The 13,536-nt window shown below is 36.5% G+C and overlaps 1 protein-coding gene across 4 annotated transcripts in view; it reads right to left on the minus strand.

Moving 5' to 3' along the window:
- NFIA (nuclear factor I A) overlaps positions 1-13,536 on the minus strand; it is a 322,795-nt gene that overhangs the window by 71,943 nt on the left and 237,316 nt on the right. For all 4 annotated transcript variants that reach the window (XM_032218140.1, XM_032218139.1, XM_032218138.1 and 1 more), the window contains exon 6: positions 12,823-12,950. In XM_032218140.1, the coding sequence (XP_032074031.1) occupies positions 12,823-12,950 (128 nt within the window). The remainder of the gene's footprint in view (positions 1-12,822; positions 12,951-13,536) is intronic.

The following is a 13,536-nucleotide window of genomic DNA, read 5'->3' on the forward strand; positions in this document are numbered from 1 at the left end:
CCTTTGAGAAGCAGGGAGATGTCAAACTGGACATTAATTAATTACATTTTTTAACCTTGCGTTTTAATTCCATGTTTTCTTTGGGAAATGAATCTGCTGGGGCCCTTGCACTGGAATGGAACATTAGGAAGGAAAGAACCTTCTCCTCTTACCATTTTCGAATGAGAAAAGAGCCAAGTAAATATACTTGTCCAGGTTTTAAACTTAGCACTTAGATTGGGAATGAAATTTCTTCATAAAGAATGCTGCTGCATTCTGGAAAGGACAGGCTAATTTCTTTTTTAGAACATATTTTAAGGAGTTCTGAGAAAAATGAAACTAGTCAAAACAGCCTATCTTCTTTGAGAATAATTCTCTGGGCACAATTAATGTAATTTTTGAAAAGTTAAGACAGGTATCTCTCATCAGAGAGGTGTTATATATTCTGCCCCTGCCCTCCACACATGGCCTTAGATTTTAATCTTTGGTTTTAATTTATGTTTTAATGTAGATATATTTTTATGACTGTAAGCTGCCCAGAGTTACCTTATGGGCACATAAACAAACAAATAAAAGTGTGTAGAAAAAAATCCTCTCTTTCTCTATAGCTGAATTTTAATTTGGGTTCTCCTCACAATTATTTTAGAAAAGAAAGTGACCCACTAAGCAGAATGAATGAAAATAGATAGATAGATAGACAGACAGACAATACATTCAGCTATGAATATGCATTTTCTTGAGTCTCATAAGATAAACAAATTATTTTTTAAAAGTGATCAGAATCTCCCCAAGCCACATAAGAAAAACAAGAACATGGAAAATAAGGATTCATGTTGCATATATCAAATAGCAAGGAACTTTATCTATGTTAACTATGACTGCCATTACTTTGAATATGTTATCTCCACAAACGTAGTGAAATAGCACAAAGGCATATTGAGAGAAACTCTTTTCTGTAAAATTGAGCTTTTCCCTCCTGATTAATGCTGGTACAACAAAGGAGACACTGTCTGCCTAATTACGTTAAATACTTATCTTTAGGGATTAGCAGGGTGTTTCTGCTCAGTGTCACTCTTCCTGACAACCTAATGATAGATCTGTTTACTTAAGAAAGCAATTAGTAATTTTTTTTACTGTTTTCTTAACTGCCTTCATATCATGAAAATATTTGATTAACACATTCTAGCTTATCTTACAGTGAGAACCACACATTCCACATAGTTTGTGCTCTTTCTTCAAAGCACCACAAATGGAGTTTGGCGTTATCTTGCACCGCCCTCACATTCCACCTTCAAAAAGTTCAACAAAATGGACGCTGTGTGAAAAAAAATTTCAATCACGCTCTTTGCCATTAGAGAACTATTAAAAGTTAAGGAACTGTAAACAGGAATTCAGCCTATTTGCTCCAAAACGACTCTCTGCATCCATGTGGTCAGTCAGCAAGCTATGTTTCCAAATGAAGGCAGAACAATCACAAAATGGCACAGATTCAAAAAGAGATACTTCATCAGTTTAATACAATACAATACAATAGCAGAGTTGGAAGGGACCTTGGAGGTCTTCTAGTCCAACCCCCTGCCTAGGCAGGAAACTCTATACAGTTTCAGACAAATGGCTATCCAACATCTTCTTAAAGACTTAACAGTGTTGGGGCATTCACAATTTCTGGAAGCAAGTTGTTCCACTGATTTAATTGTTCTGTCAGGAAATTTCTCCTCAGTTCTAAGTTGCTTCTCTCCTTGATTAGTTTCCGCCCATTGCTTCTTGTTCTACCCTCAGGTGCCTTGGAGAATAGTGGACTCCCTCTTCTTTGTGGCAACCCCTGAGATATTGGAACACTGCTATCATGTCTCCCCTAGTCCTTCTTTTCATTAAACTAGACATACCCAGTTCCTGCAACCGTTCTTCATATGTTTTAGTCTCCAGTCCCCTAATCTTCTTTGTTGTCTCCACATCTTTTCTACATCATGGCGACCAAAACTGAATGCAGTATTCTAAGTGTGGCCTTATAAAGGCATTATAAAGTGGTATTAACACTTCACATGATCTTGATTCTATCCCTCTGTTTATGTAACCTAGAACTGTGTTGGCTTTTTTGGCAGCTGCAGCACACTGTTGGCTCATATTTAAATGGTTGTCCACTAGGACTCTAAGATCCCTCTCACAATTACTACTATTGAGCAAGGTACCACCTATACTGTACCTGCGCATTTTGTTTTTCTTGCCTAAATGTAGAACCTTAGACTTTTCACCATTGAATTTCATTTTATTAGATAGTGCCCAATGTTCAAGTTTGTCAAGATCCTTCTGTATCTTAAGCCTATCTTCTGGAGTGTTAGTTATTCCTGCCAGTTTGGTGTCATCTGCAAATTTGATGAGTTCCCCATTTATTCCCTCATCCAAATCATTGATGAAGATGTTAAAGAGTACTGGGCCTAAAACAGAGCCTTGGGGTACTCCACTGCATACTTCCCTCCATGTAGATGCAGTTCCATTGAGAACTACATGTTGAGTGCAGTTGGTTAACCAGTTATGAATCCATCTGGTGGTGATGCTGTCTATCCCACATTCTTCTACTTTATTTAGTAGTAGGTTATGGTCTACCTTATCAAATGCCTTACTGAAGTCCAAGTAAACTATATCGACGGCATTCCTCTGGTCCACTAATTTTGCCACTTTGTCAAAGAATGCAATAAGATTAATCTGCCATGATCTGTGTTTGACAAACCCATGTTGGCTTTTGGCTATTACTTTGTTTACTTCTAGGTGTTTGCTAATTTGTTGCTTGATTATCTTTTCCAGAATCTTTCCTGGTATTGAGGTCAGGCTGATAGGTCTATAGTTTCCTGGATCTATTTTTTTTCCTTTTTTGAAGATGGGAACCACATAAGCTCTTTTCCAGTCCTCTGGCAGTTCCCCGGTGCTCCAGGATCTCTGAAAGATATAGTTCAGTGGTTCTGAGATCTCGTCTGCTAGTTCCTTCAGAACCCTGGGGTGCAATCCATCCGGTTGTGGTGATTTGAACTCGTCTAGGGTAGACAGGTGCTCACTTACCATTTTCTTCCCTCTTTCAATTTGTGTTCCTAATCTGATTTTTGTGGGGCTGTTTTTGATAGGTTGGGCTGTTTTATCCCTTTGTGGAAAGACAGATGCAAAAAATGAGTTAAATAGTTCTGCTTTCTTCCTGTTGCTTGTCACCTCCTTGCCACTTTCTCCCAGCAATGGACCAATTTTTTCCTTAACTTTTTTCTTGTTTTTAACATGTTGGAAGAAGCTTTTTTTTGTTATTTTTTACTTTTGTGGCAAGCCTTTCTTCATTGTGAGCCTTAGCTTTCCTTACTTCATCTTTACAGGCTCGGGCTATTTGCTGATATTCTGCCTTAGTTATGTATTTCCACTTTTTATACTTATCTTTTTTGTCTTTCAATCTTTCAAAATTTCAATTCAAGTTGAATGATTTAAACCTCTCTTTGATGGAAAATAGAAGTTGGAAATGGTTTTCAAGGAGACTTGATTCACTTCAGAATATTTTTTTTATTCACATAGAACACAGATTCTCTTTGACTTATTCATCATTTCTATACTTGGTAGAGCTCTGAACAAAAACTATGGTTCAGATTTCTTAGTTTTCAAAATTTATTTTAATGAAGAATGCTGTGATTTAGCTTTTGTGATTTATTAGCTATCATCGGGTCTGAATTGAAATGTGCTGAAACAATTTTTCAAAAAAACCTAAAAGGAAAATAATGTTTGAATAAATACACATATGGGCAAATGAAAATGGCATAGCATTAGATTTATAATCATATGGAAAAAAATGTAATTGATATACAGAATCCAGTCCTTTTCGGTTGTCAATGAAGAGCTAACCTTGTTTAGCAGACCCCAAATTAAACATATGACGACATGATTTGTCTCCACAAAAAACCTGATAAAACCAATGTTTGTTTGACTGAACTTGGAAAACCAAATCTAGCACCTTGAGGTGTTATGAAGGAGAGGCAGGAAACTATTTCAGATCGTGGATGCAATATTTATCAGGAACTTGCTAACTAAAATTAAGGAGGTGCTTCAATTATGCTTGGTCATGAACTTTTCAAAGAGTTATCAAGAGTATCTGCAATGCAGTGTTCCAATGTGGGAGTGACAAGGGCAGCAGCCATTGAGACATCAGGACTGCATCAAGCAGAGGTCACCGTTCTTTTGTTAAATCTGCACTTAACAGAAGAGGCTTTAGCCAGCACCCATAACTTTCCTTGATGCTTTCACAGCCTAAATTTGAGCTGGCTGCGGACCCAGCACGGTTTCAGTCCACACTGGTCCTTGCAAGTTAAGTTGTCTTTTGAAAGGCATAAGATTAAGAGTTTTGCAAAGCAAAATAGCGGTAAAGAATTTAAAACGACCAAGACAGATAAATAGTAGCAAAAGAACAGAATATTTCCCGGGGGAAAAAATGAAAGAAAGGGAAAAAACACCTCTAAAAATTATAATTGAAGCAAGCAAAAAAGCAAGTTAAAAACCCTGCAATAGATTTGTGCATAGTTGCGTTTAACTGACATAGAAATGAATATTAAGCTTAAATAATTAGTAATGTTGAATGTTTCATCAATGCCTCAGAAAAGATGTACCACCTTAATAGACTACCCTGATCACAAAGAGAAATACTATAGAAAGTGTCTTGTTGCAAATTCTCATCCACCCCCCCCCCCGTCTTCATTCCAGTTCCTCCACTTCTCTTTCTTTTTCTAGTTTCTGCACAACCATAAAACCCTTATATATCTTTCCTCTAAATATGTTTTTTTAAATCTTCTGTTACTTGGCTCATCCAAAGCCATACAGGCAGTGTTTTGGGGCAGGTGTCAAATGTAGCTAGGAGAACATATGATTTTCTTGTATATATTTTGATGTTTAATGTTATCTATGAGAAGTGTTCAGAAAATTTTGAGAATTTTAATCAAACTTGATTTGAAGATACTTCTCAGTACAAGTGAGTACTTTATTATTTATATATTTATTCTTTTTTATGTATATGAAGTACTTCAATCTGTTTACATGAAGATATCACACTTCAGAGTGTATATTATTACTGTTATAGCCACAACCTGCAAAAGCTGCCACTTCACACACATAAGATACATTGCCATAGGTCCAGGCATGTAATCCACCTTCACAAGAGGGAGGTGTGATTTGTCACTACTGTAGTCATAGAATACAGAGTGAAATAACCCTCAGATGTTAAGTGAATTTTGCCCTATTTTACTACCTTTCTTGCCACAGTTGTTAAGCATATCACTGCAGTTGATAAATGAATCTGGTTTTCCCATTGACTTTGCTTGTCAGAAGGTGGCAAAAGGTGATCACATGACCTCAGGACACTGCAACTATGAGTCAGTTGCCAAGTATCTGAATTTTGAACGCATGACCATGGGAATGCTGCACTTGTGACTTCCACAGGTATAGGAAAGACCAAGCAAAAACAAGTTCCATATAGCGAAAGAATATTGAAAGGGACTCATATTTAGAAAAAAAAAGTCCCAGCAGATATACTGTATTGCCTAAGGGGAAAAGATGCAATTTTCTGACAATCCTTCCCTCTATAACTTCTATGGTTTTAATGCAATAATGTCAATGAAACAGATGATTGTCACAGATTATGGTCACTGGCTGCTCTATAAATTGAAAAGAAAGAGAGACATATTGATCCAATGCTAAGTTTCTGTCATCGTATCTAGGTCTATAAGAACAAATGAAGGGTATTTAATTATTTTACTTAATGGCTGCAATGGAATGGTCCTACTTGTCTCCAAATACTACTATTGACCTGCTGCATTTATTGTAGTTTCATATTCATTAATAGATTTTTGTTGGCTGTAGTCAGAGGGGCATAACTGAAGTAGGGCTGTGTAAACAGTATACAAACATATACAAAAGGCAGCTAGGACGATTCGTTAGGCTCAGTGAAATATTGTGTGCCTGAAAGCGGATGACAATTGCTTCCAGTGCTTACCAGAAGAACATAAAAACAAACCAAAAAAGTTATCATAGGATTGGCTCTGTTTCTTTAATCAGGAATATACAGTAAATGATTGTTTTACATGTGACATGAGGCCTACAGGTAGCAATGCTCTTGCAGATACCTCTTTTGGTACTTGGATGATTCCCTGTCCATCTACATTTTTAAATCATTATCTTAATTAAATAAAATCCACCAAGGGAACAATACAACATATTTCACAAATATATTTGGACATCACAAATGCCTATTAGGTATAAGAAAATAAAACTGATGTCTGGGTCACTGTTTTGCTGTGCCTAGCAGTTCAGAAATAAGTGAAGTGGGAGAATTTTACATTGTTGAAGGTTAGAAGGGACTTCTAGTTCAGATTCCTTGTCCAGAGAAAGAATTATTATTATCACCCAGACAAAAACTAATTTTTGCTTGAGAACCCTTAGTGATGACTCCAGGGGGCAGGCTGTTCTACTGTACAATAGCTTTCACCATCAGGAAACTCCTCCTTATTTTGAATTTGGATATTTCTCAGTAAAGCCCTGTTCCTCCAACAATCATAGGTGAAAAATTGAATGTATTCAATCAATGCATTCAATTTTGCGGCTACTAAGATTGTTGGACAAGCAGGCACAAAAATAGCCAGGGAAGTAATAGAAGCCTGGGGAATGAGCCCTTTGTGGGTCAACAAAAATGTTGATTTACCACTAGCTTATCAGGTACTTAGCAGGAGAGTGCTTGAACGCATGAAACAACCAATGACTAAATAGCCAGTCATCAACACTTCAATCAACATTTGAAAAGCCACATGCAACACCCCACACAAAATGGCCCAAAGCACGAGAGAGGTTCCCTAAAGATGAGCTCCAGCATGAGTCTGAAAGCTCAGACTAAACCCCTGGGCCTGCTGATGGGCCCAGATTGAATCCTGCAAGTTAGCACAGGGATTGGGTGAACTAATCTTAAAGGGCCTCTGCAATTTACATTATTCCAACAGAGGTTTCCTATTCCTATGGTAAATGTTTTTTAAACCAATGTCAATCTCAAAAAGTTTAAGATAAATGGACCAACTTCCAAAATTCCCCAGCTAGGCACAGATAATTCATCTACAAGATGAAAGTTTGGGCATAGGCTTTATAAGATGCTTGTGAATATGCCCCATAACAGAAAAGAAAAGTTAACAGATAGTTACAAGGTGTCAGATGGCAATAGCTGGAATTGTTGATGCAGTTTTAGCAATACAAATAACAGCTGGATTGACTGTTGATTATTTGCCTCCCCTTGTGTTCTGCTTACAGGGGGAGGCAAACAAATACTCAACATATTACAAAATACTTACAAATAAAGCACATATTTTACAGAATCCATTAATTCTTCAGTGTGCTTTTATCCAAAGGAAATTAAACTGTGTAGCTTTATTCTTCTTATTTTAATTGCTTAGGGAAATTCAGAAACATATAACAGTGAAAAGAGAATTGATTTTTAAAAGAAGCTTAATTGGGAATTGTTAGAGATATAATAACTTATGTATTTGTTTATTTATTTATATATTTATTTGTTATAAACAACTCAAAATAGTGAACATATCAAACACATTTTCCTTCTCCTATTTTTCCACAACAACCCTCTGAGCTGAATTGGGCTGACTGAGAGTGACTAGTACAAGGTCACCCAGTTGGCTTTTGTGACTATGGCAGGCTAGAACTTACAGTCTCCCAGTTTCTAGTCTCATGCCTTAACTAGACCAAACTATATAAAGAGGCTATTGTATCTCAATATACATATTTAAATCTAGACTTTAAATTGAAGTGATCTCTCCCTTACTTTTAAAGCTAACATTTTGTAGCAATTGGGACTTTCTTAGCATTGCTGTAGCACTTAAGAATATGATTTTCATGATGGTGTCCTGGAATTCAATGCCATAACCATAAAATTAGCTAAAGAAGTGCATTAGTCATATTAAAAGTGAAACCTGCTTATTCCAATACGCCAAAATGTGCCATGTGATAACGTCCAACTTTGGTAATTGTTTTCTGTTAAGATATTTCAGTTGGGAAATAAAAGAATTCCTCACTAGTTGCTTGAATAATTTCTTCTGTTTTGTTTTCTGTTCTACTCTGGGTTATCCAGCCTCATTCTTTACAAGGTCTGACAGTACGTATCTAATTTCTTACCTGTCCCTACATATACTTTTCATACAGAGTCATCTGCACTTGTGTATAGTTAGTCTAAAGAAAGCTCGTAACAGAAACTTTTGTACAAGACCAAATCTTTATCCTACCATGGGCATTTGTTACGAAAAGAAATTATGAACTATGCTCTACAATATGATAAAATTAAGTCTGGTTTTTGAAATTGCATTTTAATGTCAGACAATAGTACAGTAATAGCCTGCTTTATGTTACCATTCATGGTTCATCATTGGTGAGCTGCATATAACTCCCAATTCAAAAAATGCCTGAAAAATATGCAACCAGACAAGCCAACTAGATTGGATCTAGATTGGATCTATAGAGCCGAGGTGGCACAGTGGTTAAATGCAGCACTGCAGGCTACTTCAGCTGACTGCAGTTCTGCAGTTTGGCTGTTCAAATCTCACGGCTCAGGGTTGACTCAGTCTTCCTTCCTTCTGAGATGGGTAAAATAGGACCCGGATTGTTGGGGGCAATATGCTGACTCTGTAAACCGCATAGAGAGGGCTGAAAGACCTATGAAGCGGTATATAAGTCTAACTGCTATTGCTATTCTGCAAAATTACCATCTTTTCCTGAAAATAAGACAGGGTCTTATTTTCTTCTGACACCCAAAATAAGCACTTGGCCTTATTTTCTGGGAGCTCTTATTTTTTAGCTGCAGGATGTGGTGAGTGTGGTCACCTCATGGCTACTGCTGTGTTGCAATATTTTCGGGAAGAGCTTATTTTTTTGGGGGGGAGGCTTATTTTAGCGCATGTGCTCAAAAGCCCGATTGGGCTTATTATCCAGGAGGTCTTATTTTGGGGGAAACAGTATCAAATAATTAAACATATTTTGGAAGGGCAAGAGTCATATTTTTGAAAATACTGTAGTACTGTAGTTCTGTGCCTAAACTATTTTGGGCACAGAAAAAATAGTCATGCTAATAACTAAAAGGAATGGGAGCACACTGTTCATTTTAAAATTAAATATCTGCTAATAATATTTATTAAAATTAGGCCAGACAACTGTCAATTTTAAAAATGTTTACATTGATTAAGAAGGGCACAGCATCTTTAGTGGGTTAAAATATGCAATTTTGAGGGGGGGGGAGAGAGAGAAAAAAGGTAAAAGACAACTTTTTATATTATTCAGCTTCACAGAGTGCATTTGACTGTGGCAAATCAAAATAAAACGAACTTTGAAGCCAAGAGCTTTTTAGGTGGATTCACAGCTATGTAACTGATTATACTAATTTTTAAAATGAAGTCACCTATAGAATTGTATTACAGTGCAAATCCAAGCCTGAAGCTGCATGATTTTCCAACCAAAGTATCTTCATTATCTCCTCTTGCCTTCCTTCTTCGTTAGCAAAAATTTACGTGATGAAAGTGCTGAGATAAAGTTAACTGTAAAGCGGATACCACAAGAGATATTTGAAAAGCAGAAATAATTTACTTCGTGTCTGCTTTGTTTTACTTTGCGGAGTCTTCCTGTGTGAAAGGAAATTCATCTTTTCTGGCAGACTCCAGGCATTCCAGGCCTGAGAACTCCCCAAGCACACTGGAGTGCAGGTAAATGGATGTGAGTCTCCATGAGTATAATATTAGGAGCAAAGATTTAATGCACTGTTTTGCTTGACTGAGCCACAAATCACAGAAACACAGAATTTGAAAGTCGGAAAGGAGTGGAGTTCCTCTAGTCCTACCCCCTGCTCAGTGCAAGAATCTTGCAATTAAGGCAGTGTATTAGGAGACTGAATAAATTTAGAGCAACAACAGTTTCAGTGTTTAATATACTGTCTGCCTTGAAACTGAAAAAAAGGAACAACACTCCCAAGATATATCCTGTGTAGATATCCTTAAACTTGTCCATATTCTGTATGATCTTTCCAAAGTTTATTCCAACACTTGCAACAAAAAAGCATTAATTTAAACCCACAGTTCTCACATCTATGTATGAAATGCTACATTATGATGTGCAATCAATCATGCAGTACCAATAAAATTTAACAACACCAAGGGTTATTAAGACAAAAGGCTTAAAACAGACTTTCTCCCATTTTTTTTAACTGGAAGAAAAATATTGAAATAAATTTCCCCACTAGGTGGAAAGCATACTCTGCCCAGAGATGAATGAAAATATGACTTTCTATTTCTTTAAAAAAACATTACAACTTATCTGATGTCAGTAACAGTATATTAAAACAATTAGCAAAGAAAAAAGGTGGAAAAGAAAAAGTGTAAATATCTGTTGTTGTTTTTTTAGCCATGATGAGAATGGAATGAACATTCCAAATTACTCTGGTGAACATCATCTCAAAGCAATGATTCCAGATTTTAATTTTTTCCTACAATTCATCCTGTTTATTCTTCTTAGTGTTTTGTTCCTCCATTTTTTACTAAGTTTCCTCTGAATGTGCCGGTTCATTTTGTTTTCTGAGGTCTAATAATTTCAGAGTTTTTCTTTTTGCAGCACATGATACACATTAAGGACATCACTTATCTCATTTTTACCAGGCCCTCCAGAAATGTATCAGCACTTGTCCCTAAAGTGAACTATAGTCCTCACTTAACGATCCTAATTGGGACTGAAATTTCCATCACTAATTGAAGTCATCATTAACATCACGTGAATGTACTGCTTAGCAATGGCAGTTCTGGTAATCCCAATTGCAGTCATTAGGCGAAGATCTCACTGCTTCCCCTGCAATAGCTGTAAGTTTGAGCACTGGGTCATAACAATCTTTCATTCAGTGCCATAATAACTTCAAATGGTTGCCAAATGAAAAGTTTCTCCTGATTTTGGAACATCACAGTTGGATTGAATTTATGATGATGAAATAATATGATTCAGTTGCACTCATTCACCATTTCTTGGTTAAATCACAAATAGAAATCCAGAATCAGTATCTGTGTTTCACTATGCATGCAATAAAGCAGGCAGCAAGCAAGGCACATAATTTTCATACAAAAATCAAAGGTCCTATTTTTCCATAAAAGTTCTATTATATCAAGCAGCGATACTAAAATATCTTTTAGCAGCTGAAAATTATAACTTACTTATTAATAAATTCTTTCAAAATACCTTAAAGCTACTTTGGTGACACCAAAGAACACAATCAGATATAAAACCAAAAAATACATCAGAAAGATGTGCAGTTAGAAGACACATAAGCTATTTATACTGATGTGGAAAGGCAAGGTTGCAGAAAACCACAAAACCAGCTTAAGGCCAGTATTTAATAATAATTAAATAATTTAATCATCTGAGAAATACTGACCATAAAAAATATTGACCACTCCCAGATACGTCCCTTGACTCTCATCCTTTCCAATCATAGAGCTATGAAACTGGCCCATATATTGGACCCCAAAATAGTTTCTCTTGGAAGCAATTAAAGAAAAATAAGGCCGATTAAAAAAAAACCATTTCATCTAAATTAAATGTATCTTCTTCTCAACTGTCCAATGTCAAAAAAGAACCCAGGATTTATAGGATTTGTGGTTAGAAAACATTAAATCAGATGACTTATAACATTAGAATCCTTCCGCAATGGTTTCTTATACTGAAAGTATGGAGGATAAGCTGAACTCACAAGGAACCCAAAACAGCCTGGAGGTATACTAGAAATCATTAATGCTACTTTGGAAGAAACTACACATAAAATAAGGTGTGTGTGTGGTGTGTGTGTGTGTGTGTCTTTTATTGACTGCATGGTTTCCATTTTTTTTCTGAGTGGAATTCAAAGTGATGATCATCTTTAAAGCCCTACATGGCATGCGGCCTGGTTATTTACAGCACCACCTTTTGCTAAGAATATCAACCCATCTTACTAAATCAGATAGGGTGGGCATGATCCAAGTCCCCCCTTTGAAATTTTGTCATCTAGCAGGATCTCTAGCCTTTTCTGTTGCTACTTTATGAAACCCTCTCCTGCTGGCAATTTGACAATGTCCACCCTTGCAGCCTTTTGGAAGGTTCTTGAGACCTATCTTTTTACTTATGGGCTGGGATTGTACAGTTAGAAGATATGGAAGCAGTATACCTGAACCTTCTGTGGGACATCCCAATTATTGTTTTATTTATTGGTTTTATGGTTGTCGTAAGCCGCCCATAAGATGCTTGATGGGTAGCGATATCTTTTAAATAAATAAATAAAAATGTAGCAACTTGTACAAATATTTAAAAAAAGAGACTTGAAAATTGCCTAATAAAGCCACAGTACAAACTTTCAAATTAACAAAAGCACCTTTTTTCTGACAATGCTGTGGCAGAATAAAATCAATTTAAGTGAACAATCTGAAAGATTTTGTGTTTCTTTTCTTTTTTTAAGAAGAATCAAGCATCTGTCGTTTGACAATAAAATACAGTTGCAGCGTACACTCCTTTTGGGGGCAAGCCAATCTAATTGAGAGTAATATTTTGGGATAAGAAAACCTTGACAACCATGGAAACCATTATTCAACACTACAAATGCTTGCCTAAAGAACAAAATGGAAATTAACAAAGGGATTTACAGCTGCAGTTGTATTCAACTCCCCTAGCCTTTCAAATACCAATTCACACATTAATACTAGTTCTTATCAGAATCAGTAAACGGAATTCAGGAATGCTAAAAACTCCCCCTCCCTTCAAAACCACCTGGGTGACTTTATTTACCTGGCTCCACTTCATGCCATCCACTTGATTGACTTCCACTTCCTGGAGACCGCCCTTGGCTGGTATAGAATGGCTCTTCACCAGGACTGTCCATTTCATCCTCTACAGATTTGAGACGCTTTGTGGAACTAGAATTGAAGCATATACACATTAATGCACAACCTGAAGGGAGATAAATAAAATATCAGATTATCTTAAAGGGTTGCATTCCAGCACAAATGGCTAGTTCTCATCTATAGGTGATGTAGCTACTGCACCTTCTTTTTCCCTGTTAACCTTCTGGATCTTTTAACCACCTTGCCATCATGCCCTACAGTGGGAAATAAGGTTTTGCTTTCCTTCAGCATTTTCTTGGAGAAAGTTGAAATATAATAGTTATAGACAGTCATTTTCTCTGGAAAAAAAACCAGATGGACTTGCATTTCCTTTTCAGTTTGGGCAAACAGAAACCAATTTTTGAAAAGAGAAAAGAGAACAATAAATAAAAGGATGTGATTTCATATAAGGGGTTTCTATTTGTGTGAATGTTCCTTAAGGCATGAGTTTCAGTTACATCTCTAATGGGTGTTGGAGATTTAGATACACATCTTGTACATTTTAAGACTGAGGTAGATGCACCACTACAGTGGGACGTCATTGCTAGTGGCTGTGCAGCCACCCCTTTATTCATCCATAAAGTATATAAGAGAAGAACAAAGTATGCTACATGTATGA

Source organism: Thamnophis elegans, chromosome 5 (genome assembly GCF_009769535.1).
Source record: "Thamnophis elegans isolate rThaEle1 chromosome 5, rThaEle1.pri, whole genome shotgun sequence".
Taxonomy (NCBI): Eukaryota; Metazoa; Chordata; class Lepidosauria; order Squamata; family Colubridae; genus Thamnophis; species Thamnophis elegans.